This window comes from Rana temporaria, chromosome 3, assembly GCF_905171775.1.
Source record: "Rana temporaria chromosome 3, aRanTem1.1, whole genome shotgun sequence".
NCBI lineage: Eukaryota > Metazoa > Chordata > Amphibia > Anura > Ranidae > Rana > Rana temporaria.
Genome location: NC_053491.1, coordinates 58,805,689 through 58,833,218, shown reverse-complemented (window position 1 = coordinate 58,833,218; position 27,530 = coordinate 58,805,689). Strand labels below are relative to the sequence as shown.

Sequence of the window (27,530 nt, the reverse complement as noted above, 5' to 3'; positions counted from 1 at the left end):
GGACGCCTGTATGTTACACAGACACCCCCCCTAACAGTTATGGACCCCCTGCATGTTACACAGACCCCCTACAGTGCAGTCACCCCCCATTCAGTACAGACCCACCCCCCTACAGTAGACCCCCCCCATTCAGTACAGATCCCCCCTTTCAGTACAGATTCCCCCCCATTCAGTACACACCCCCCCCATTCAGTACATACCCCCCCCCTCTTCAGTACAGATTCCCCCCCCATTCAGTACACCCCCCCCCATTCAGTACATACCCCCCTCTTCAGTACAGATCCCCCCCCCCATTCAGTACACCCCCCCCCATTCAGTACATACCCCCCTCTTCAGTACAGATCCCCCCCCCCATTCAGTACAGATTCCCCCCCCCATTCAGTCCAGATTTCCCCCCACCCAATTCAGTACATACCCCCCCCAGTACAGATTCTCCCCCCCCCTCTTCAGTACAGATTCCCCCCCCCCCATTCAGTGTAGATTCCCCCCCCCCCCATTCAGTAACCCTTATGTACCTGAGATGATCGGGACATGCCAGACACTCGTGAACCTGTCGGATCCCCTCCCCCTGTGTAGACATGCAGGAGGAGGGGGAGGCGGGCCCCTTCACTCGGCTGCACGGAGATCAGAGCACGGAGAGCAGGAAGGGATCTGACGGCCGGGTGTCACTACAGTGCGGTTCGCACCCCCGCAAAGCCACACTACCTCAGGCTCTTCTCTCCGCGTGTTTTCTAAAAATTGCGCGCCGCTGCCTAATCCGCGCTGTCTCTGAACCCGCCCAGCCTCGCTGTCTGTTCAGTCGCGCGGGGGGTGGGCGCCTGCCACTCCGCTGCTTAACCTGCCTGCAGTCTCCGCTTCAATCGGAGGGGGGGCGCCGGCCTGACACCCCCAGTGTGTGCCCCCCCCACCCCTCACTTAGTAAACACTGCATTCATTTCCCACCTATTCTCTGCTCGAGTCCTGCAATGGGAACGCGCGTTCCTGCTGTGAAAAAAGTGCAGGGACGTCGTTCCCACGCGTTCCCGCAGGACTCGAGCCCTGCTTAACGAGGTTTCTCTTATTTCTGCCAAATGGTAATCCTGTTCAATTATAAGAAATTTCAGATCACTCATTGGGTTTGGAAGCCTTCCTACATTTTCCAAATGTCTTCTCCTAATGGTGATTGGAAGACACAAGACTCTATTTTGTGATGAATGGCTATAGTTTTTGCCTCGAGGCCAGGGTTTCTCAACCAGAGTTCCTCCAGAGGTTGCTAAAGGTTCTGTGAGCTATAAGTGAATAAGTGATTTCTGTCTCTCAGATAAGTTCCCACTGACACTGTTGATCTTTTTAGCTATCTGTAAGATGGTATTTCCTCCCAATGACCATCACATTAATGAATCATGGGTTGTAGATATAGTCATTTTAAGCTGATGTTCTCTGGGACTTTTTTTACTTTCACTTTCAGCTTCTGTATTGTTTTGCTACTGTTGCCACTGCTCTTATGGGGCAATCAGCACTTTTCACTGCAGGAACTTTCCTTTTTGCAGTATTTTCTGAGGGCGCCCATTCAGGTGAACTCTTGCACAAGTTTGCCAGGGCTCGCCAGGCACCTTGGGCAACAGCATTATTGGGCTATGCACATATATTCTCTGCATCAGGGATTAGGCTGGCTGTGTGCAACCTCAGGTTGGTGTCCAGGGTCTATGCATACTAGCTCATTATGCCTTGTCTTGCAGGTGGTGTTTTTTTTTTACAAGTGGGTTTACTTCCTCTTTAAACGGAGGACCTTGGTGTGGAAGAGTTTTTCCTTCCTTTCATCTTTTCAAGGGCCCCTTTTATTTCCAAGAGGTGCATACTATGTCCTTCTGTTTTTATATATACAGGCCTAGGCAGTCCAGAAATTCCAGGTCCTCCAACAAGTTTTCCTCAGCATGAAGGTCTACCCCCACCCAGGGCTGTGGAGTCGGTAGATAAATGTTCCGACTCCGACTCCTCAGTTTTATGTACTTCCGACTCCGACTCCGACTCCCCGACTCCGACTCCTCTGTATTAATATGCAAATGTATTTTATACATTCCTTGAGGGAAAGAAACGCAACCTACCACAGGACTACTGGCTGGGAAGCCAACAGTCTACTGTATTGCACAGTTTAAGCAAAAGACAAACACAATGAAAACAATCAAGTGACTGGATAGTAGCAGCAGGCATAAACATCAGGAACAGGATTTTTACCAGTTCAAAAATACAAACCACATTATTTGGTTGTTTTAGAACAAAAACAAAGCTTATCTATAATGAACCAAAAACAAAATCTGTAAAACCTAGAAATGGTTTATATTAATCTTGAAATGTAGTTCTAGGCTTAGCAAATGCAAATCAATTCAATGTAGAGTTCTAAGGAAGAGAATTGCCTCTGCCAGATCCTCTTTCATAGAAGCTCTTAAGTCAGACTGAGCCTAGGTTCACACTGCTGCGAATTCAAAATCGCGATTTTACAGCGATTTTGCCGCGATTTCGGCCACAATTTAATGTAAATCGCGGCCCGAAATCGCAAAAAGTAGTACAGGAACTACTTTTTGAAATCGCAGATGCGGCGTCGCACTGATTAGGACAGTGCCATTGCCGACAATTGCCGCCGATTTGAGATGCGATTTGACATGTCAAATCGCATCTCAAATCGTTCCAAATCGTACCCAGTGTGAACCAGGGCTTTATTATTTTTAGGGCTGAAAATAATCTTTCGACACTGACTTGGGTGGGTGGCATTGCAGTAACTATTCTGGCCACATCACTAATGATCTCTGGATAAACAAGGATGGCTTCTTCAACAGTAAGTTTTGATGAGCGATCATACTTTTCAACTTCTTTTAGTGCTTTATAAAACTCCTGTTGGAATTTTTTTATTTGGACACTTACTGGTTCTCTAACATGCGTTCCCTGTAAAAGCAGAACACAACACTATGGAAAGTATAAGTATTGCAGCTCCTAATTGTGCGTTGCGTGCCATATAGTGAAGCACATGAAAAGCATGCTTCTTCACGGTCACTTAACGTGTTCGTTTTGCGGTTACGTGAGGCACTGCATGCATTGGTCTTTATTCTTACAGTAGAGAAGTCATTAATTATAACTTTTTGTGAATTGGGACATTTAAACTTGCTTTTTTTTATTTTTATTCCAATCTAAATTTAGTAGGAGTCGGAGTCGGAGTCGGTGCATTGTTTGCCGACTCCGACTCCGACTCCAGGTACCCAAAATTTCCCCCGACTCCGACTCCTCGACTCCGACTCCGACTCCGACTCCACAGCCCTGCCCCCACCTGTGGACAACAAGGTGGGGATAAGCTTGTTGAAGGTTGCAGACTTGTGGCTCCTTTACTTTTCTGAGCTTGGTTACAGGAGTATAATCAACAAGATACAAGATAGGGCTTCTGTCTTTGTCCCTGCACTGTCCTAGGTGATACTGGGGCTTGTTGCCCAAGGAGTAGTAGTCCCCATGCTTTCCTCAGAAGTTCTAAACACAGTCTTTTCATTTGGTGGTCCTCAACAAGAATGACTTCTTGGCTTCTATGAACATTAAAGATGCTGTAACGGCTACCCACTGGTAGTGAGGGTCTCAGCCGTTTGAGACGTCCTTTTCCCTGGCAAGCTGCGATATGCAGGTACCGCCGGTATATCCCATCGAACGCCCTTCCAAGAAACGAGACGTGCTACGTTTGAAGGGTCAAGTAGACTGACTTTATTTGGCATATTTCACCTGCTTATATCTGGTTACAACTGTTACAAGAACAATGACAGTTTCCGCCCTCCCCTTTTCCCAGTAGGGGGCTTCAACACAGACCCCCTGAAACAATGACATCTCCTTGAATTAATCACTTGGCCAGTTTCTAGACGCTTCGGCACCTCACCCCACTTAACATTTCCTGGCCAGGCACATAGAATTCAATTAACCTTTAAAACAATTATCACTCACACATAATCCCCATCAGCATACACCTCACAGGGGGGCTGTTTACCTGCACACAAAGAGGGTTCATTAGGTATGCGAAGGGAACATTAGCATTCCAGCAATGAAAGAGACTTGTCCAATTAACCCTTTGAGCTCAGAATACAATGTGGTACATCCATTTGTGACAAGCCATGCAGTTCCTTGTAGTCCCCCTGCACGAAGATTTTAACTGTCTCGGCAGCATGCATGTGTCCGTTACACTACTCCCCCTTTGTGGAACACTCCGGCAGACCCGGATTGATCCTTTTCGGATCAACTTGGGGATGTCCGGTCTGCTGTTAGGGTAAAAGTTCCGTTTGCCTGGACAGTCCGTCGGCCTTCCCATTGGCTTACCAGGTCGGTAGCTGATGGTGACGGTGAAGAATAGAATTCAATTCTGGAACAGTCACTTGTTTTGCTCTCTCAATGGCTCCCAAAACCTGTTGCTGATGCTCTTGGGACAGATACGGCACCACCTGGATGCAAATCCCATTTAATCTTTTGACAATTTCCGCCTGTTTGTGCATTTCAATGTTCAAGCCACGGGACATCTCATAATACGTGACATAGTGTCGTTGCATCTCTGATTTCTCACTGGCCAACTTGTCACATTCCCATTTTAGACTGTGATATTGTGCCGGATCTACAGTACATGTCGGGGAAGGTAGTCTTACCCGGTTCTCAGCAGCAAGCGGGTTGATTCCAGCAACGCGGGTGGTCCCGGGACAAGCAGCAGCAGGTGTAGGTAAATAAGCCGAAGTCAGAGGGCCAATGTCGTTGCCCAGCACCACCTCGGCAGGTAGGTTGTCCATGATACCAACTGTGGTCTTTCCTGACCCGGCTCCCCAGTCTAAGTGCACACGGGTGGTGGGTACGCGAAATACAGCACCCCCTGCGACCCGGACGGCAACTGTGCGAGTGGACACGTTCTCTGGCTTTACCAGATGTTTTTGAATCAGAGTGATAGTAGTCCCGGAATCTCTTAAGCCTTGTGCTACTTGTCCATTCACTCGTACCTCCTGACGGTGATGCTGACGGTTATCCGGAGAGGCCGCTTGTATTGGGTCTGCCTCATACCAAATTCCCAGACATTCCTCAGGGCCCCCCTCGGTCTCCAGGCAGTGGGCCGCAGAGGGACGTGATGGAGTGACCTCTGTGTTGGGTGTTGTGCGTCTCCAGTTGTTATTTGTAGCTCTCAAAGGGCAATAACGAGCAATATGTCCCGTGTCGCTGCAGTGATGGCACGTCACCCTAGGCGAATCCCGGGGGTAGTTGCTAGGCCCCTGAGGACGTGGTGGGACTGGAGCCCGAAACTCTGGGCGTGGGGTGACGGTTGGAGTACGCGGTTCTACCTTCTGAGCCAGCCGCATAGTACCCTGGCTTACTTTCCTTGTCTCCGCGTACTCATCTGCTAGCCGAGCCGCCTCGTTTAAGTTAGCGGGACGGCGATCTCGTACCCAGTCTTGTATGTCTGCGGCCAGGTCTTGGAAGAAATGTTCCATTAGGAACAGCTGCAATACTTCCTCCCCGGTGTTGGCCTTGCACCCTTGGACCCAAAGGGATGCCACCCTTTGTAACTGGTTGGCCCATTCCATGTGGGAGTCCACAGCCATCTTCTTGGACTCCCGGAAGCGCCGGCGGTAGGCTTCTGGCGTTACGGCATATCGGGTTAGCAGCGCCTTTTTAACTTGCTGGTATTGTAAAATATCCTCTGGAGCGAGAGCCCGAAAGGCTTCGTTGGCTTTGCCCGACAGTTTCCCCGACAAAATAGTGACCCATTGGTCTGGTGGTACCTGGTGTAGTGAGCACTGTCTCTCAAAGTCCGCCAAATATCCATCGATTTCCTCCTCACTTTCTACAAAAGCTTTAAATGCAGTGAACGGTATTTTCTTTCCTGTAGCAGCAGGTGGGGGGGTAGGAACTGCAGGTGTAATGGGCTGTCTCGCTCTTACCAGTTCCAGTTCTTGTCCCCTCTTCGTTTGTATTTCTTCCCTTGCTTCCCGGAACAGCTGGTTGATTAGTTCCACGGACGTTTCTGGATACAAGGATAATCTCCGCTGTACAATCCCAGTAATTACATCTTCTTCGCTGACCGGTGCAAGGGGCTCCGTTCCTTCCATGGATCCATCCATTTCGTCCAGCTCCAGCAGGTCAGCTATCAGCTCCCTCCGTGGTCTGTTGCTGGCGCTCCTACCACGAATCTCCAGTAGATCTTTCAGTGTGGATCTTTTCAGCCTGGCGTACTGCGACTCCATTCAGAACTTGCTCTTTGGATAAAAGGACCATCCCACTACTGCCAACCAATGTAACGGCTACCCACTGGTAGTGAGGGTCTCAGCCGTTTGAGACGTCCTTTTCCCTGGCAAGCTGCGATATGCAGGTACCGCCGGTATATCCCATCGAACGCCCTTCCAAGAAACGAGACGTGCTACGTTTGAAGGGTCAAGTAGACTGACTTTATTTGGCATATTTCACCTGCTTATATCTGGTTACAACTGTTACAAGAACAATGACAGTTTCCGCCCTCCCCTTTTCCCAGTAGGGGGCTTCAACACAGACCCCCTGAAACAATGACATCTCCTTGAATTAATCACTTGGCCAGTTTCTAGACGCTTCGGCACCTCACCCCACTTAACATTTCCTGGCCAGGCACATAGAATTCAATTAACCTTTAAAACAATTATCACTCACACATAATCCCCATCAGCATACACCTCACAGGGGGGCTGTTTACCTGCACACAAAGAGGGTTCATTAGGTATGCGAAGGGAACATTAGCATTCCAGCAATGAAAGAGACTTGTCCAATTAACCCTTTGAGCTCAGAATACAATGTGGTACATCCATTTGTGACAAGCCATGCAGTTCCTTGTAGTCCCCCTGCACGAAGATTTTAACTGTCTCGGCAGCATGCATGTGTCCGTTACAGATGCCTTTCACTACATCCCTATTTTTCTCAGACACCAATGCTGTGCTTTCCCATGGGCAGTCAGTAATTCAGTTTATGCCAGTAACCTTCAAATTGGACATGGTTCCCGAAAAAGCAATACGCACAAATGTGATGGCCCCAGTTCGAGCAGAGCTGAGAACCAGGGGTACATCTTGAGATCTGATAACCAAAGCAGCATTGGCTTGTGACTTACAGACCAGTTTTGCAGATGATGCTCAGTTCCTTTACAATTCTTTGGGTACACCTCCATAAGTTTCTCCTGGTCTTGACAAATCACCCATGTAAATAGTAGTACTCTTTACACTGGGGAGCCCACCCTTTCACTCCTAACAGACGAAGGGGTAAGAGGAGGATTTAATGAATCCATTATTAAATCCTCCAAGCTGTAGCAGAGAGAGGCTGAAAAGGGGGATTTAAAGGGCCACTGACCAATGATTATGGGACCATTTTTGGGATAGGTGTAAAAATGCCACTGACCACCAACATTTTGTGATTGTTTTGTGTGCGGGAATGGGGGAAAGAAGTTAAGAGGAGTAAAGTGCCCCTGGCCATCACTAATGGTGGGTGGGGTGTTAAAAGTGTTTGGGTCTATCCATGACATTTAACAATTACACACAATGCAATTTCAGTGTGATGTAATGTCAGACTCCAAAGAAATTTTTTCCACTTATAACTAAAGACTCACATTTGGCATCAGTGGATGACTTTTAAATGCTAAGTGCACATTTCTTTTTTTTTTAAAGTGTTTCTATGAGCAACTTCAAAAACTGCAAATTTTGCTGCTGTGTTAAAGGCAAAGGATAGTCACACCAAATATTGTTTTACTTTTATTTTATATTTACTGCACTGTCCAGGTAACTTTTTTCTGCCTGTCAATGTGTTTAGAAGTACTACTGCACACAATCTTGTCATTCATTTAAAAAAATACTAATTATAAAAATGAGAAGAAAGAATTCCATTATACATGATCCAACCTGGCCAATCTATTCATGGCCAAGTGGGAGGAGGACGTCGTGGATGCTTGCCGGAGACCTAAGATTCTTCTGTGGGCAAGATACATCGGCGACGTCCTCCTCCTATGGGATGGGGGTGACCAGACCTTCATGAATTTATGTCATCCCTTAATAACAACAACAGGGGCATCAAATTTATGTTTGAAGCTAGCCAAGAAAAGGTACATTTCTTGGACCTTACTATTTCCATGAAAGAAAATAGGTTTGTAACCACTACCTTCTTCAAACAGACTGACCGAAACTCGTACATTCCCCTTGACAGTTGCCACTATGCCCATGGCTTAAATCAGTCCCTCAGGGACAATTTACAAGATTAAGACGCGATTGTACCGAAGTGGAAGCTTTTAATAATCAGGCAACAATCCTTTCCAACAGGTTCACAGAAAAGGGCTATGATCCATCTGCCCTTTCATGCTGGGTACAATCTACTAGAGAGATTGACAGAGAGTCTCTTTTGAGTGATCGGATCAAGGAGGTGGGGGGAAGAGATTTTTCACTTCCATTTAAAACCACGTTCTCAGCACAGCATCAGAATATTAAACGTCTGATATGTAAGCACTGGCATGTGCTAGCAAGTGATCAAATACTGGCACCTATCTTGCCTGAGAAGCCGCAAATTGTCTTTAGGGGAGCCTCTTCACTATCTAACTGTATTGCCCCCAGTGTCCAGGACCCCCCACGGGAGAATAGGAATTTTTTGCAAAATCACACTGGATACTATAGATGCAAAAAGTGTCAAGTATGCACTCTAAACAAGTGCAAAGATAGCAAAATCTCCCACTTCACATCTACTAGTACCAGTAGGTCATATGAGGTGGAACCTTTTATCACCTGTTGTTCTGAGGGGGTGGTCTATCTGATACAATGCCCATGCGGGCTTCAATACGTGGGCAGGACCAAGAGGGCACTACGGGTCAGATTAAACAAGCACATTGCAAATATTAGGAAGGGCTTCGACAAACACTCAGTATCCAGATGCTATGATTTGGTGCATAGGAGGGACCCCTCTGGTACTTTATTCATAGGCATTGACAAATATAAACCCCACTGGAGGGGCAGCTCTCTTGTTAGAGAAATTTCAAAACATGAAATGTCATGGGTATACCGATTGAGAACTTATCTGCCATATGGGCTTAATGTGGACACGGACATAAATGCCTTTATTAATAATGCATAAGGTTTAATAAGGTTGTTAATGTTACTCAGAAGGGCTCTTCTGACACTGGGCACCATATACCTGTTTTTTATTGACATAGGTATTGGCGAATGGGCTTTCATATGGTCTAGAATGTTTCTGACAGTAATTATTTGGCCAACAGCTAAGTAATTTAAGTATAATTTTAAATATTATTATGTATTAATTTTTTGATTTTATTATGATGAACCATGATGATGAACCATGATGAATTCTTTATAAGAGGCCAATCCACCTGATGCTCAGGAGTGAGTGCTTGTATTGACGATTTTTTTGTAATTAAAAAATATGGTTAATGATTGGTATTTATTTCATTTGGTTTGACTGGTAATCTGAAACCTTTCTTGCCCCAGATGTTGTTCGCTATTGTTGTGCGATTTTCTGGTGCAGATTGGAGTCTTTTGTTCCGTGGGGTTGCACGTTTGGATTCGTTGGTTATACGACCACTCCCACTCTGCGCCACGTACGAGAGATTGGGAGATGAGTCGTACCTAGTCGACGCTCCCAAACGAGGCTTGAGGCCTCGACAGGCGATGTGCACGTGCGTCCCCTCGGAACGAGGCTTGGTTTTAATTGTTGGTACTATTTGAGGGGATGACGCGGTATGTCCCGAGCCCCTGAGACGTCGTGACCTATCACGAAACGCATCGGGCGGAACGAGCAGCTTGCTGACGTCATCACCCTCGTCTGCTCGTTTTCCATGCGGACGGGTTTTCCTGTTTGCGTCCGGCCAGTGCAACAGGTTTAAGGCTGGTCTTATACTTACTAAATGTGAGTTTTTTACTGTTTTATTTTAATTTAATAAAAGTCATTGGTTTTAAACTATCGAGGCATCTGCTTTATTTGCATGATACCATATCTGATGCCCTTGCTGTGGAGTTTGTCGTATACCATGTCGTATTACAGCGTCACAAATGCAGTGTTCGTCCTGATTGCCGGGTCTAACATCCATGCTGGTCTAGGTCCTAATTACACAGGACCATTGGCTCTGGTAAGCAGTTTTGCATTATAGTGGTGGAATTCACTTGAAGCGGTTGATCCCAGGAAGAAAGCATAGCTGATATCTTGGAACATCACTGGGTGTTTATTCACAGCAGTTTTATGGACTTTTATGTTTATATATATATACAATTTCTATATGCAATTTTGGTTGTTCTTTTGGACTTCACCTTGTGCATTTTTTAATATCCCTAAAAGTAGGGTTGTCCCGATACCACTTTTTTAGGACCGAGTACAAGTACCGATACTTTTTTTCAAGTAGTCGCCGATACCGAATACCGATACTTTTTTTAAATGTGTCCCCAAATGCAGCCATGTCCCCCCCATATGCAGCCATGTCCCCCACATATGCAGCCATGTCCCTCTAGCCATGTCCCTCACATATGCAGCCATGTCCCTCTAGCCATGTCCCTCACATATGCAGCAATGTCCCTCTAGCCATGTCCCTCACATATGCAGCAATGTCCCTCTAGCCATGTCCCTCACATATGCAGCCATGTCCCTCTAATATGCAGCCATGTCCCTCACATATGCAGCCATGTCCCTCTAGCAATGTCCCTCACATATGCAGCCATGTCCCTCTAATATGCAGCCATGTCCCTCACATATGCAGCCATGTCCCTCTAGCAATGTCCCTCACATATGCAGCAATGTCCCTCACATATGCAGCAATGTCCCTCACATATGCAGCAATGTCCCTCACATATGCAGCAATGTCCCTCACATATGCAGCAATGTCCCTCACATATGCAGCAATGTCCCTCTAGCCATGTCCCTCTAGCCATGTCCCTCTAGCCATGTCCCTCTAGCCATGTCCCTCTAGCCATGTCCCTCGATGCGGCGGCACGATGCGGCAGGAGCGGCCGGGGGGGGGGGAGGGGGTTGGAAGTATTCTATTTAGGTATCGGGGGTATTTGCGCGAGTACGAGTACTCCCGCAAATACTCGGTATCGGTCCCGATACCGATACTGGTATCGGTATCTGGACAACCCTACCTAAAAGTTTACTGTCACTTAACCGATGTCATTAGCTTATGCTTTATGATTTGTTTATCATTCAATTTATGATTTTAATTTGGTATTATTTGTGCACTTTAATCATTTATAATAAGTTCACGGTTTATGCTCATTTAATTTATTTCCACGTTTGGGGTGGGGGTGATTGAGTCACCTTCCCCGCAAAGGTGGTTCTGACACTAGCGCAACTATATATATTTTTCTCACTTCTTTTCACTGTTATGTTATCAGGTTAGTTGCTGCTTACCTATTAGAGCTTCAGGCCATCCCAAAACCTTTATTATGTTAGCGCAGTTTCTTTTTTCCATTTTTCCATGATCTATAATGCTGATGACACTGTATATATGAGGTTATAATTTTTCCTGTTCTTTACCAAAAAAAAGCTTTCTTGCTTGTTCGAATCAGGTTTTTAAACCCTAATTAGAAAAAAGGCAACCTAACTGAGGATGTATTTTAAGAATGCAGAAAACTCTGCAAATGTGGCTTTCAGGAGTTTTTTGATGTAATCAGAGCACAGTAATACCATATATTATATAATCATGACAATAAATGAGGGGAAATCTCGGAAATCGGAGCCCCAGATAGCAGTAAAAACTCAACAAGAGTTCTAATCATTCCTTACTGTGTCCAAATCTAATTTATACAGTTATAAAAAAATGTTTTCTAAGGGATCGCCCTTTGGCTCTAAAAGCGGGGTCCGCTCTAATTTTAAAGTAATTTTTTGCTTTAAATCAAAACAGGACCTGTAATCATATGCATGCTTAGTAAAATTACCTCACTGGCCTGCCCCTCAAAGAATTCTTTGTGGAATTCGCTAATAAATACAGTTACAGTGTATGTTATTATTTTACATATGCTTGTCAGTAATTTTAGAAATATATTGGTCTGTAACATCTATAATCCAGACGTGAGCTGTTTTTTCCATGTTTTTTTTATATATGGAAAATTGTATTTACTGCTCATTGGCAAAATTTCTATGATTTTTTTTTTTTAACTCTTATTTGTTGTAAATATCTGTTGCGATCAAAGGTTCTTCCTGAGCTGCACATGTGCGCTTTTTTTCTTCTGCCATATACATGACTGATTACCTATGACTCAGGAGAATACATGCATCTTAGCACATGAAAGTGTTCTTAATGTTCACTTATTTATATTCCCAATTACACCACATATTTGTATATTTCCACAGCATATATACAAAAGGTATTATGGATGTTGTAATCCAAAATCCGTTTTTATGCTCCTACCCTTAATGTTATGGTAAACAAGAGAGTTTGACTTGTTTTTGGTCTGTGATAGATTTGCTAGAGATACTGATTCTACCTACAAGATTTCTAGAAGAAAAAGAAAATCCTTACCTAAAACTAGTTTTAGTTTTACTTTATTTTCTTACAAGTTTAACCAATCAAAACAAGGGTCATCTGGAATAGTTGCGAATATACCGTATTTATCGGCGTATAACGCGCGTCGGCGTATAACGTGTGCTGGCGTATAACGCGCACCCCAATTTTAAGAGGGAAGTTTAAGGAATTTTTTTTTTTTTAAATAAAGAACTTTGAACTGTCTCTGATATATGTAACAACATGCTTTAGTATTATTTTCCTGGAGGAACAGCTTGAAGTATCTACTGTATGTATAATAAAGTCCATATATACCATCTATAGTGTGCTAGGAACCCCCTTTGTTATTTTCCTGACTCTGTGGCATGATTCAGCTATTCCATGATTCTGAAGGCAGTTCTAAAACATAAATACATTTTCTTTAATTATTTCTCACAATTCAGGGGATGAGGAAAATGCCTTCTTCACAAGCTACACTGCTCCGGAAACACTGACCTTGCAGCCTCGCCAGTGTCAGCCTTCTGTGCACCGGGCGCTCCGTCACTCACAGCTACGCCGCAATCTTCTGTGCACCGGGTGCTCCGTCACTCACAGCCACGCCGCGATCTTCTGTGTACCGGGCGCTTCGTCACTCACGGCCACGCCTCCTGTGGCTGTGAGTGAGGGAGCGTACACAGTAGATCGTGGCCCTGTAATTCAGCGGCACTGTGATTTTCCCCCTATATTCAGGGGAAAAAAGCGCGCGTTATACACCGATAAATACAGTAACTTAATCTCCAGATAATGCCAAGCCAATTAGCAGGAACTTGGCCCTGGAAAAGTTTTCTCATTTCTCCTAAATATTTTAGGTTATTTGACCCGCTATATCGAGCAAACCTTATCTTCTTCTATTTTCACTATAATTAAATATTACTTTTTATATTCTCCTATCTTGATTATATATGATTGTTAATATTAATAGCTAGAATTACATCACTAAATTGTAATAATAATTGAAATGTTACACTAAGGAATACTCCTTACATTCGGTTCTATATACTTAACGAGAGAAGTATAATTGCTTGTTTTTATTTTTTGTAATTTATTCTTTTCATTGTATTGTAGAAATATGAACTGTACTATTGTAATGACTTTTGTTATGCCTTATGAAAACACAATAAAATATTCAAACAGAAAAAAAAAAAATCCTCAAACAGAAAAAAAAAAAATCCTGCTTTTTCTCTCGGAATGCAATTGTTAAATGTTATTTATACCCTCAACACTGTTCAGACATTTATTATAGATGTAATGTGTTGCAACCTGGTTTCTTCACTTTAAAATTAAATTACAACAAACATTTATTGAAACACCAGGAAGCTGGATATACTGCATATACAGTATCTCCCAAAAGTGAGTACACCCCTCACATTTTTCTAAATATTTTATTATAGCTTTTCATGTGACAACACTGAAGAAATGACACTTTGCTACAATGTAAAGTAGTGAATGTACAGCTTGTATAACTGTGTAAATTTGCTGTCCCCTCATTATTGTCTAAACCGCTGACAATAAAGGTGAGTACACCCATAAGTGAAAATGTCCAAATTGGACCCAAAGTGTCAATATTTTGTGTGACCACAAAGAATAGAGTAATGGGACTTTATAAATGCTGAAACCTCATAATGGAATAATATCTGACACAGTGATGTATAAAAAATACCAAAGTTTTATTAAATACATAAAAATGTCTTCTTTAATTTAAGACATGTGTAACAAAAATATGGAACAGCAAACTCTGTATACACCCATAAACAGCCAATTTGATTCAGTGTGCGGATGCACTCCTACATCTATTTCCCAACCTCTGGATTAGATGCTGAGAACGCGCACTCAACTTTTTTGGTCGACCATGGCGAGGCCTGTTCTGAGTTGAACCTGTCCCATTAAACCGCTGTATAGTCTTGGCCACCATGCTGCAGCTCAGTTTCAGGGTCTTGGCAATCTTCTTATAGCCTAGGCCATCTTTATGTAGAGCACAGTTCTTTTTTTCTTCGCCATGATGTGCCATGTTGAACTTCCAGTGACCAGTATGAGAGTGATAACACCAAATTTACGAGCTAACGAGTCACATGACACCGGGGAGGAAAAATGGCTAATTGGGCCAAATTTGGACATTTTCACTTAGGGGTGTACTCCCTTTTGTTGCCAGCGGTTTAGACATTAATGGCTGTGTGTTGAGTTATTTTGAGGGACAGTAGATTTACACTGTTATACAAGCTGTACACTCACTACTTTACATTGTACCAAAGTGTCATTTCTTCAGTGTTGTCTCATGAAAAGATATAATAAAATATTTACAAAAATGTGAGGGGTGTACTCACTATTGTGAGATACTGTATATCACAATTGAAAAGATATAGTACTACTCACAGGGCGCCCTGCTTCATGTTACTGCCCTGGCTTATCATTGGATATAGAACGGGCCATAGAAATACTAATGGGTTTGTTTCTCTGCTCTGTGCTTTGATCAGCAAACTCCATCTGTTTCGCCACAGAAAACTCGGCCAGAAGTTAAGTTTGCCCCCCCCCCGCCAGCCCAATCAGAGAGCGCAGGGTGCTTCACGCAGTAGGGAACCAGCTTCACTACCAGTTTCCCTTAGCGGAGATGGCAGCGGCCGATTCCTGGACAGGTAAGTGCCCTAATGTTAAGCAGCCACAAAAATTTTTTTTTTTTTTTTTGCAGGAGCCTTGGATTCACACTTTGGAGTTGATTTGCTAAAGGCATATAGACGGTGCACTTTGCAAGTGCCTCTTAAAAAATACTTTTATAGATATTTCTCAAAGTTAATACATAACTGTGTGTTTTACATTCAGTTATAGTTTTACATAGTTATATGGTTGAAAAAAAGACACAAGTTCATCTGGTTTAACCAGTAAAAGGGGGGGAAAAAATCATACAACCCCATATACACAATCCTATACCCACAGTTGATCCAGAGGAAGGCAAAAAACCCCAGCAAAGCATGATCCAATTTCCACCAACAGGAGAAACAATTCCTTTCTTAATTCCCAGAGAGTCTATCGGATATTCCCTGGATCAACTTAACCTATAAATGTTAGTATCCTGTTATATTATGTACATTTAGGAAATAATTCAGGCCTTTTTTTAAACAATCTACTGAGCTGGCCAGAACCAGCTCTTGAGGGAGTCTATTCTACATTTTCACAGCTCTTACTGTGAAGAAACCTTTTCATATTTGGAGAAGAATCTCTTTTTCTCTAGCTGTAAAGAGTGCCCCCTTATAGTTACCGTATTTATCGGGGTATTGCGCGCACCCGCGTATAGCGCGCACCCTCAACCTGGAAAGGAAATTTCAGAAAAAAAATACTTACAGTATGGCGGGTCCGGCGTCCATCTGCGGGTCTGGCGTCCGTATGCGGCCTCGGTGGTGTCCTCCCGCGCTGTCTCTGAGTCGAATTCCCGCAGTTTGAACTGCGCCGCCGTCATATACCGAGTACACTCGGGCACACTCGGTCACGCTCGGCTTCTCATGCATAAAGGCTAGAGCGTGACCGCGAGCGAAGCCGAGCCTGGCCGAATGTACCCCAGTGTACTGCGCTCGATATATGTTGGCGGCGCAGTTCAAACTCAGTGCGGGAAGCGGGTACCGGCGTATATCGCGCACCCACGATTTTCCCCTTATTTTAAGGGGAAAAAAGTGCGCGGTATCTTTTTTCATATAGGAACCACATTGGCCTTACACCAATCCAGTGGTACTATTCCAGTCATTAAAGAGTCTCTAAAAAGTAGAAGCAATGGCTTTGAAAAGACAGAGCTCAATACTTTTAGGATCCGTGGGTGGATGCCATCTGGTCCTGGTGCTTTATCCACTTTTCTTTTGTCTTTTGAGCCATTGTGGATCCTTTAGGACTGTGTCATACCATTCCCACTATGGACATGAGTGCCCCCATGCTCCTTAGTATATACAGAGATGAAGAAAGTATTCAATAAATGTGCTTTCTCTTTGTCCCCAGTCACCCATTCTAGATTATTTTGTAAAGGGCCTTCATGCTCAGACCTGACCTTTTTACTATTAATATATTTGAAGAATTTTTGGGGGTTTGTCCTACTATCTTTTGCAATCTGTAGCTCGTTTTGAATTTTTGCGTCCTTGATTTCCTTTTTAAGTTTTCTGTTATATTCTTTGTAACATTTAAACGATGATAGTGTTCCTTCATTTTTATAGTTTTTAAAAACTCTTTTCTTATTATTTATATTTTCGTTAACTTTGGCCGTGAGCCACATATGTTTTAATTTTAGTCTTTTAAAATTATTTTCCATGGGAATATACTTTGCAATTCACATACAGTCTTTTTGAAGAATTCACATCTTTGTTCTGTGTTCATCGATGCCAATATTCCCTCCCAGTCTAAGGGCCCTTTCACACGGGGCAGATCAGTAATGATCCGCCTCCGTGTGTCCGTAAGCTCAGCGGGGATTGCTCTGTATATCCCTGCTGAGCCGGCGGCCGACAGGGCGGTCCCCGTACACTGTGCAGGGACCGCCCTGTCTTTTCTCCGCTCTCCCCTATGGGGGATCGGATGTACACGGACCGTGTGTCTGTGTTCATCCAATCCGATCCGCAGACGGAAGAAAAAATAGGGTTTTCTTCCGTCCGAAAAATCGGATCTTTGCGGAGGCGGGTGATTACGGGTGTCAGCGGATGTTCATCCGCTGACACACGCAATCACATAGGGACCAATGTATGTCCCGTTTTCATCCGCAAACGGATGGATGAAAATGCGGACATACGGTCCACACATGTGAAAGGGGCCTAAGGGGGTTATTTACAAAAGGCAAATCCACTTTGCACTGCAAGTGCACTTGAAGGTGCAGTCGATTTAGATCAGAGGGGGACATGCAAGGAAAATAAAAAACAACATTTTAGCTTGCACATGATTGGATGATAAAATCAGCAGAGTTTCCCCTCATTTCAGATCTACCTCTCAGATTTACAGCGACTTCACTTTCAAGTGCACTTGTAGTGCAATGTGGATTTACCGTTTGTAAATAACCCCCTAAGTCTTGAAGAGCAGCCCCTATTCTTGCTCTCTTAAAGTTAAGTGTTTTTATATTTCCAGTATGAGCTTGTTGCTTACAGCTATCATTAAATGGAACCATGTTATGCATAACATGTTTTGTTTCATAAGTTTTGTCCAGCAAAGTGAGTTAGAGCACCTACTGTCCAGGTTCTGTTGAGATATATTGGATGCAAATGAAGGTACAGTGAAGGTACTTCATTATGTCTAAAGGTGGATTCACACTTTGGAGTTGATTTGCTAAAGGCGTATAGCCTGTGCACTTTGCAAGTGCAGTTGCACCCATTTTCCCCAGGTGCAAGCCTGTCAGTGGTAACAGCACACCACTTAAGGGATCCCTGTTACAGGTAAGTCTGTCATAATGTGCTAGTATGTGGTACTAGCATATTATGACATTAACCTGCAGGGGAACAATTTTTTTTTCTTAGTTAACTACAGATTTTAAGGTGTGTACATGAATGCATCTCAAGTTTTTTTTTTATCTTCATGCATTGAATGGATGAAGATAACAAAACCTTCGCTGTGCAGCAATACTTACCCGAGCCTGATCTTTCTCCAGTGCTGTGCACAGTAGCCTCAGCTCTGCTGGGTCTCTCCCTCCTCATTGGCTGAGACAGCAGCCATTGGCTCCTGCTGCTGTCAATGACAGCTATTGAACCAATGAGGAAAAAGAGGGAGTGGGGTTGAGGCACGGCTCTGTTCTTGAATGGAGACACAGAGCAGCGCCTCTGGAGCACACCTACTTGGGTGCCTCCATTGCAAGCTGCTTGTTTTGGGGGCAGTTGGCAGGAGAGAGGGGCCAGGAGCACTGGCGGGGGACCCGAGAAGAGGATCAGGATTGCTCTGTGCAAAGCACCTCACAGAGAAGGTAAGTATGTCCTGTTTGTTATTTAAAAAAAATGCCTTTATTATCACTTTAAGCAAATATGTAAAAAAATATTAATATTAAATGACCAGTAATGGGTTGCTTAAGGGTTGACTAAGTCACATGACCAGTGACGATACTAGTGGGGGAGAAGCCTAAGTGACGCGATCGACGGAAATACATCCGCATCAGCAGATCGCCGCACTGAGCTGTATCTACAGGCTGTCTATGTGCAGAGGATTCATGAGTGTGGTTTCTCTAATCAGTCCACAATCTCTGTTTTTTCTCGGCCATACTACACTATGAGCATTTTCCTATTGTTGTTTTTTTTCTCTCCCCTCTCTATGAGCTGGCTTTCTGAATCAGCAAGTGGCAGTATTGGACTGTGGATGGGAGGTGAAGTGCTGAGCATATCGCAGGTGCTCCCTATCATTGAGTCAGTCTACATGCTGGATCTGTGAATGGTTCGATTCTTGCTGCTTTTACCTGGTGTTTTTCACTTCACAGTGTTTGCACTGATGCACAAGTGCACTTTATATATGTTTGTGGTCTTTTTTGTTTTTGTATTTTGTTTCATTTGAACATCTGAGTGTTTACACATATATATACACTTGATGTGTACTGTACAATAGCAAGGGTTGATTTAGCGCATTCATCCTATTTTATCAAATTGCTTTAGACAATACTCTTACTAATTCCTTGTGTACCTTTGATATGCATTACACAAGGTACACTGTAAATAATTGAGCTTGACACCAAATTCACACAATTTCTGACTACTGTGGCAGCCATCCTCTCTGATTTGCCCTGCTCTTGGTATGTAGATAGGACCTTAATGCCCTTCCATGCATTGAAGGACCTGGGTTCCTGCATTGTATGTGTTGGTGTTGGAGATGGCGCGACAGGTGGCAAAGAAGAGTGATTTCATGGGACCAGTCAGATGGTGAGGAGTAAGCCTGCGGGATTGAGAAAGAGGTTGAGTAATTCTACTAAAGAACCCCTAGCTAAATGAGCTGTTAACCCTTACTATACTAGGGTTGACATGAAACTGAAATGTATTGCTGACTAGAGTTCAGCTTTAGAGCAGTAGAAAAATGTAACTCACTGCGGCCTTACTTCCTTCAGTTATTACATAACAACTGGGATGTGTTCTTTGTTAAAACTATTTAGAGCAGGGGTGGCCAACCAGTGGCCCGGGGACCACATGTGGCCGGCGGAGCCCTCTGATTTAACCCGCGACCTCCTGCTCTGGAATGGTGGGTTGGTAAGCCCAGATCGCAGGTTGCCGGCGCACCATACCACAGAATCAGTGTTGTGAATGAAGCTGGTGGTAGAGCAAGTAAGCGGCTGTGGAGAAGACCCTTATAAGCCGATGCTTCCACTAAAGCGCCATTTTTTGCCACAGGTGGAGTCTAGGGCAAAGTTCAGCTTACCCGCAGGATAGATACAGGTGCACTACGCTGCACCCACGGTGTGGGTAAACCGCAGTACATCAGTGTGAAAGGAGTCTTGGGCCCTTTTAACATGATCAGCCCAACCAAATGGGACCCTCAACTCCCCTAGAGAGACAGATGTCTGTTCACGCCCACCTACCTCCAATCCGAAAAACAGAAAGGAGTTTGCCCCCTTTCATCTAGGCGATCAGAGGACCTATAAAGTAGCCATGACCTGTCATTCGCCCACTCCGCTCATTGTGGCCCTCGACTGGTTACCAAGTTGCTTAAGTGGCCCTTGCTCTTCAAAAGGTTGGGCACCCCTGATTTAGAGCAAAGCATCCCTGGCCTAACCATGCTTCTGGGCCCATTTGGTTGTCAACCAATGTGGCCATTGATGGTATCACCTATGTCCACAGAAACAAAGGAAACAACGCTGATATGTTTACAGAAGCAATCATGTTAGTGGCAACTTTTTATGATATGGTCTCTTTAATTAATGTTTTGTTATGGAAGTTCTAGTGCTGAAATCTTTTTACCTTTGTCCTTAGATGTACATGATAGCTCTCAAGGTGGCCAAATAGGAATGTTCTTGCACCGTATTGTGCTTTCTTTTGCAAAGACATGTTGCCTTATACCAGCATACTAATAACAAGTTTAAGCATACTTTAAAACAAACTTGCATACCTAAACCAGTAAAAGTATGGTGTACAAAAGTAAATATATTCTGTTACCTTCTGTGCCAATAACTTCTGCATACATGGCACTGTATGACCTTCTGCTGTGCTTACATTTTTGTCTCTGTTACTCATCAGTAGGACAGATGCTTACACAGGGAGAACGAGTTAGGGTCTTCATCAGGCCAAAACATAGAAAATTATTATCCCAACACATATCACACATCCTGTTTGCCTTTTAAATAGGCTAACCACCCCTGCTGGTAGGATACCTACCTGATATCGATGTTAGGGGGGCTATGCTGAATCATAGTGGTGTAGAGCATTTATAGGCAAATACAATCGGGATAACAAGATCCAAAGCCTGGATCAGGTGTGTAACTTGTTAAATTAAAAAAACTGTTTTAACATTGTTTAAAAGTATTATTTTTACGGGAGAGTTTGTATCTCATGTACATATTTTATGTCGATTTTTTTTTTAGACTTTTTGGATTACAGACCTGATACTCTATAACTGGAATCTTTCAAAAGAAAAATATAGCTGAATGCTTAGTCTATGCACTCTGCAGTGTGGGGTAACCACATTAACCTGCTGTTAACCACTGGGTTTTTTTTACCTAAAAAGCTTAATGAACCATATGTCTTGTCAGACAAATAATATTGAGTTTGCATATTGGTTTCAGAATACTCGATTATATATCTTGGCAGAGGAGAGTATAATTATTTTCTTTGTCAAGCTCTGTGCTGAATTGTAGCAGCTTCTTGCACATCACTTGGCATGTAAACTGGGAAGAAACCACAAAGTGTGGGTGGAGGTTCCGGAATAAGTGTCTTTTATTTTCACTCTTCTAATGTATTGAACAAGCAATATTAGTGGTTCTTGACAACATCTTCCTGTGAGTAAGGCTGTGTTAATGCTCCATAGTTTAGGAATGCATTTGAGTTGTTACTCACTGTTCTTTCTTGTCATTGTTTATTATCACTTGAGTTTTTGTCACTGAGACTATTTAAAGCGGGGGTTCACCCTAGAATAAAAAAAATTTTTTTTTTTTTATTCTATCATAAAATTCGGCATCGTAGCGCGAGCTACAGTATGCCGGTCTTACATTTTTTATCCCCGTACTCACTGTTTAATCCGACCTAGACGATTCCGTCTGCCCACGGGGAATGGGCGTTCCAATCCAGACGGAAAGTGATTGACGGCCGGCTCTGGTGCGTCACGCTTCTCCGGAAATAGCCGAAATAGGCTTGGCTCTTCACGGCGACTGCGCATAGCCTGTGCGCAGGCGCCGTGAAGAGCCGAGACCTACTCCGGCTGTCTTCGGGGAGAGTGCCAGGGCCGGCCGTCAATCATCCTCCCTCTCCATAGGCACGCCCATTCCCCGCGGGAGCCGAAATCTATAATGTACGATTACAAGGTGAGTCCGGGGTTAAAAAAATCGGGACAGGCATACTGTAGCTCGCGCTACAATGCCTGTCTCGATGGTAAAATCAGTGAGGGTGAACTACCGCTTTAAGGAGCGCATTGTTTTTGTGCAGTCCATACGGACTCCCTCCATTGCTCTAAAGGAGGAGCCGAACAGCGGGTCCCTTTGAATTTAAAGGAAAGATTAGGCAAAGTTTCTGATTGGTCACAATATACAATAACACTACTTTTAGTTCACATTATCTTTTTAAAGTATCCGCACCTAGGGGTAATAATTTGTGCACATTATGATAGTTCCCATTATTCTTTATTAGTAGCAAGTTGACAAGATGCTTACACAGTTCATGTGCTTTATGATGACAAAGAATGCATTTGTCCAGTGGAACATAACCTATTTTACAGTTCTGTGTTAAATGTAATTGCTAACTGTACCCCACTGAGAATAGTAGTTTGGACACTGTAATTCAGTAGCTGATGATTGTACAACATTGGTTAATTTTTGTGTGAACCATGTGCCAATTTGACTTACAGGTGGAGCTCGCCGAAACCTGTGCAAAATGTGAACGTTACATTGGCACAGAAGGTGGAGGAATGGACCAGTCAATCTCATTTCTGGCAGAGGAGGGAACTGTAGGTAACTTATGTAAACAAGATGGCACCTGCTAACCAAGACCTGCATTATTAGCTTTTATACCATATCACTGTTAGTGCTTCTTAAACCTTTGTAAAAGGCCAACTACCCTTTACCTTACTTTTGCCTAGTATGTATTGTGTTTAAAATGTACCTTTGGCCAGACTATGGACACTAAAGTATTTATATTTTAACAATTCATAAAGAAACCAAAAGCACTGTGGAGCAGCTTATTTTTAAATTTCACAACAGAGGCATTGAAATGGCAGGTCATTTCCCTTTTCTCTGGCAGCGGGAACTTGGCAGCATGCCAGACTGCTCATGTAAAACAAACAGCAAGTACCTTAAAGGCTAAGGTCACTTTCTTTTTCTAAATTCTAGCTCCCCTATGTACTAACATAGCATCAGTGTACTTACTTTTTTAAATAAAGCAGCGTTCCATTTATTCTATCCATGCTCTCCTCACTGTCTTTATGGATGTTTAAAAAACCCTGCTCCATTACTTCTGCCTTACTTCCTGAACAGACGTTAGGTCATGACGCAGGAAGCAGTTGAGGGTAGAGGGTAGATGATGCAGGGTGTATGCTAATGAGATCAGCTGGTCAACTTCTTCCTGTGTCATGACCCAAAGTATGTTCAGGAAGTAAGGCAGAAGTAATGGAGCAGGGTTTTTAAACATCCATGAAAAGAGTGAGGTAAGCGTGGGTAGAATAAATAGAAAGCTGTTTTAATTTTGCAAAAGAAGTACAATGCTATATTGGTACATAGGGGAGCTGGAATTTATAAACAAAATGGTAAACAGCCTTTAAAGCGGAGGTTCCACCAATTTTTTTTTTAAAAGCCAGCAGCTACAAATACTGCAGCTGCTGACTTTTAAATAATGGACACCTACCTGTCCAGCGCACCCGCAAAGTCAGCAGCTGAGGATGAGCAATCGCTCGTCCCTCAGCTGCACCCGCCGCCATCCTCGGTTAGGGAATCGGGAAGTGAAGCATTGCGGCTTCACTGCTCGGTTCCCTACTGCACATGCGCGAGTAGCGTGCCGCGCCGTCACTGGTCCCCCACTCTCTCCTGGGAACAGTGTGTTTCCCAGAAGACAGCGGGGGCTGCGGGTAGACGTGTGTCTACCGCAGTACCGTATTCCCGGAAGTGGGTGCAAATTCCTGTCTTAGATGGGTATCTGCACCCCCCTGAAAGGTGCCAAATATGACACCGGAGGGGGGGAGGGTTCCGAAAAGCGGAAGCTCCATTTTTGGGTGGAGCTCCGCTTTAAGCTGTTGGAAACTGAAACCAGACTTCAAGATCTTTTAGATCTGGTTCACTCAGGCTTACGCTTGTATAAGAGCAGTGTGAACAGCAAGCTTTGACAAAGCCTTTGCAGAGCTTTCAGCAAGCTTTGTTGAAACTTTCAAAGTACCAGAAAATAATGTTTGTGGACCAATATCAATATATCCAAGCACCTCGTCCTATAATTGTTCAAAAAGGAATAAAGAAGGGAAGGGTACCTACGGAACCCAGGGACTATTAATCGGTGCTAGGTAGAAAATCAACAACAAGGAAGTATAGAAAAATATTTTATTTTAAACAATTAAATATATATAAAACAACATCAATCAAGATGAATAGATGAGATCTCCAATAAAGTATAAAAGGAAGATCAATTGAAGCATTGGCTTGTATACTTGCTCGACATATACGTCGGCAGAATGGCACGTACAGGCACATTGGCGTACCTGTACGTCCCTGCCTAGACGTGGGTCGGGGGTCCGATCGGGACCCCCCCCCGCGACTTGCGGCGGTCGGGTCCCCTCGGGGAGCGATCCGGGACGACGGCGCGGCTATTTGTTTATAGCCGCTCCGTCGCGATCGCTCCCCGGAGCTGAAGAACGGGGAGAGCCGTGTGTAAACACGGCTTCCCCGTGCTTCACTGTGTCGGCGCATCGATCGCGTCATCCCCTTTATAGGGAAGACACGATCAATGACGTCATTACTACAGCCACACCCCCCTACTGTTGTAAACACACACACACAGTGTACACCAAATCCTACAGCGCCACCTGTGGTTAACTCCCAAACTGCAACTGTCATTTTCACAATAAAGAATGCAATTTAAATGCATTTTTTGCTGTGAAAATGACAAAAATCCCAAAAATGTGTAAAAATTGTCCAAAGTGTCCGCCATAATGTCGCAGTCACGAAAAAAATCGCTGATCGCCGCCATTAGTAGTAAAAAAAAAAAAAAATAATAAAAATGCAATAAAACTATCCCCTATTTTGTAAACGCTATAAATTTTGCGCAAACCAATCGATAAACGCTTATTGCGATTTTTTTTACCAAAAATAGGTACAAGAATACGTATCGGCCTAAACTGAGGAAAATTTTTTTTTTTATATATGTTTTTGGGGGATATTTATTATAGCAAAAAGTAAAAAATATTGAATTTTTTTCAAAATTGTCGCTCTATTTTTGTTTATAGCGCAAAAAATAAAAACCGCCGAGGTGATCAAATACCACCAAAAGAAAGCTCTATTTGTGGGAAAAAAAGGACGCCAATTTTGTTTGGGAGCCACGTCGCATGACCGCGCAATTGTCTGTTAAAGCGACGCAGTCCCAAACTGTAAAAACACCTTGGGTCTTTGGGCAGCAATATGGTCCGGGGCTTAAGTGGTTAAAGTGGCAATCAACACTTCCATTAGGATATGTGTTCAACATTTAAAAACTGGAGTTGAATGGTACTTTAAATGTTTCAACAAAGCTTGCTGAAAGCTCTTGAAATGTTTTGTCAATTGTTGCTGTTCACACTGCTCAGGAATATATACTGTAAGTATTTTAGTGTACATTTCCTGGACATAGGTGCATTTTAATCTGGGAATTGTTACACTACCCATAGATATGAGTCAGCAATCTTCTGAGAAATTTGCCAATAGTCTGGGTCCTTTCAGATTTCATGCAGATGGCTGCTCAAAAAAAATAACAATTGACATTTTATAGCATTTTCTGTAGCATTCACTAGAATTTGTGCACTGAGGAGACTGGACTGTGCTTGCCTTGTACAGTTTTGCTCAAAGGTTTGCATACCCATGGAGAATTGTATATATACAGTATGTTTTTTAAAGAAAACATGAGTGAGCAGGCAAAACACATTCCATTTATTTCTTATGAGATACATAATCAACTGTAGGTCATAACAGAATGGCACTATCATAAAACAAAACATGATAACAAATAAACAAATTGAAATGACCCCTGTTCAAAGGCCTGCATACATACCCTAAGAGCCGGTTCACACTGGGGCGACTCAGCCGTCTGACAAGTCACACCCTTATCTTTTCAATAGAACCGTTCTAATAGGAGCGACGCAAGACGCTCGGACTTAGAAAAAGGTTCTTGTACGACTTTGTGGGCGACTTGCATTGACTTCTATACAGAAGTCATTTTGCAAGTCGCCTCTTCAGGTCGCCTTGCCGAGTTGCCCCCAAAGTCGTGGCGCCCCAGTGTGAATCAGCTCTTATGCCGCGTACACACGATCAGGCTTTCGTCCGGCCAAATCTCATCGGAATTCCGACGGAATTTCATCGGAGAAAAATAGAACATGTTCTATATCTAAACTCCGATGGAATTCATCGGAATTTCCAATGAAAAAACTCAGATGGGGCTACACACGATCGGAATATCCGATGGAAAAAGTCAGATCGTGTGTACAAGGCATTTATTTTTATTATTGTGCATTGCTCCCTTTAGTATCAATGACAGCGTGCAGTCTATTGTATTAGTTGTCTATTAGGCCCCAAATTCTTGCAGGTGGTATAGCTGCTCATTTGTCTCATTTGTATAAATGCCTCCAGGTGATGCAAAGTCTTTGGTTGTCTTGCATGAACTGCACATTTGGGATCTCACCAGAGTGGCTCGATTATATTAACCGCTTGCCGTCCAACTGCCATCATTATACAGCGGCAGGTTGGCACGGCTGTGCGAATCACTGTAGGCATACGTTGGCCGCTTTAAGAGCCAGAGGGGGCACATTCCTGCGATGTGACACTGTAGCTGATGCGCGTGGCCGATAGCCTTGATGGCCGCTAACCACCCGTGATCGCTCCACAGAGAGCCAGAACGGGAATCTGTGTATGTAAACAAAAAGGTTCCATGTCCTGACAGGGGAGTAGAGAGAGATCTGCTGTTCCTAGTGATCAGGAACAGGGATCTCTCTCCTCCTCCAGTCAGTACACCCCCCCTCACAGTTAGAAACACCTTTCTAGGGAACATTTTAACCCCTTGATCGCCCCCTAGTGTTAACCCCTTCCCTGTCAGTGACATGTATACAGTAATCAGTGACTATTTTTAGCTCTGATCGCTGTATTAATGTCACTGGTCCCACAAAAGTGTCAAAAGTGTCCGATCTGTCTGCCGCAATGTCGCAGTCTCGCTAAAATTCGCAGATCACCGGCGTTAATAGTAAAAAATTAATAAATAATAAAAATGCCATAAATCTATCCCCTATTTTGTAAACGCTATAACTTTTGTGCAAACCAATCAACATACGCTTATTTCGATTTTTTTTTAGACCAAAAATATGTAGAAGAATACATATTGGCCTAAACTGATGAAGAATTTTTTTTTTTGGAGGTAATTAATTATAGCAAAAACTTAAAAATATTGTTTTTTTTGTTCATAGCGCAAACAATAAAAACCACAGAGGTGATCAAATACCACCAAAAGAAAGCTCTATTTCTCTGAAAAAAAGGACATCAATTTTGTTTGGGTACAACGTTGCACGACCACACAATTGTCCGTTAAAACAACGCAGTGCTGTATCACAAAAAATGGCCTGGTCATTAGGGGGGCAAATCCTTCCGGTCCTTAAGTGGTTAAGGACAGGAGACTGTGATGGCCACTCCAGAACCTTCACCCTTTTCTGCTGTAACCACTGGAGGGTCAACTTG

The 27,530-nt window shown here is 43.6% G+C and overlaps 1 protein-coding gene across 1 annotated transcript in view; it reads left to right on the top strand.

Annotated features, from left to right (window-relative positions):
- The window catches only part of GALK2 (galactokinase 2), a 221,623-nt gene that overhangs the window by 111,432 nt on the left and 82,661 nt on the right, over positions 1-27,530 (top strand). Inside the window, exon 6 of the mRNA XM_040342627.1 lies at positions 22,490-22,588. Coding sequence (XP_040198561.1) covers positions 22,490-22,588 — 99 coding nt within the window. The remainder of the gene's footprint in view (positions 1-22,489; positions 22,589-27,530) is intronic.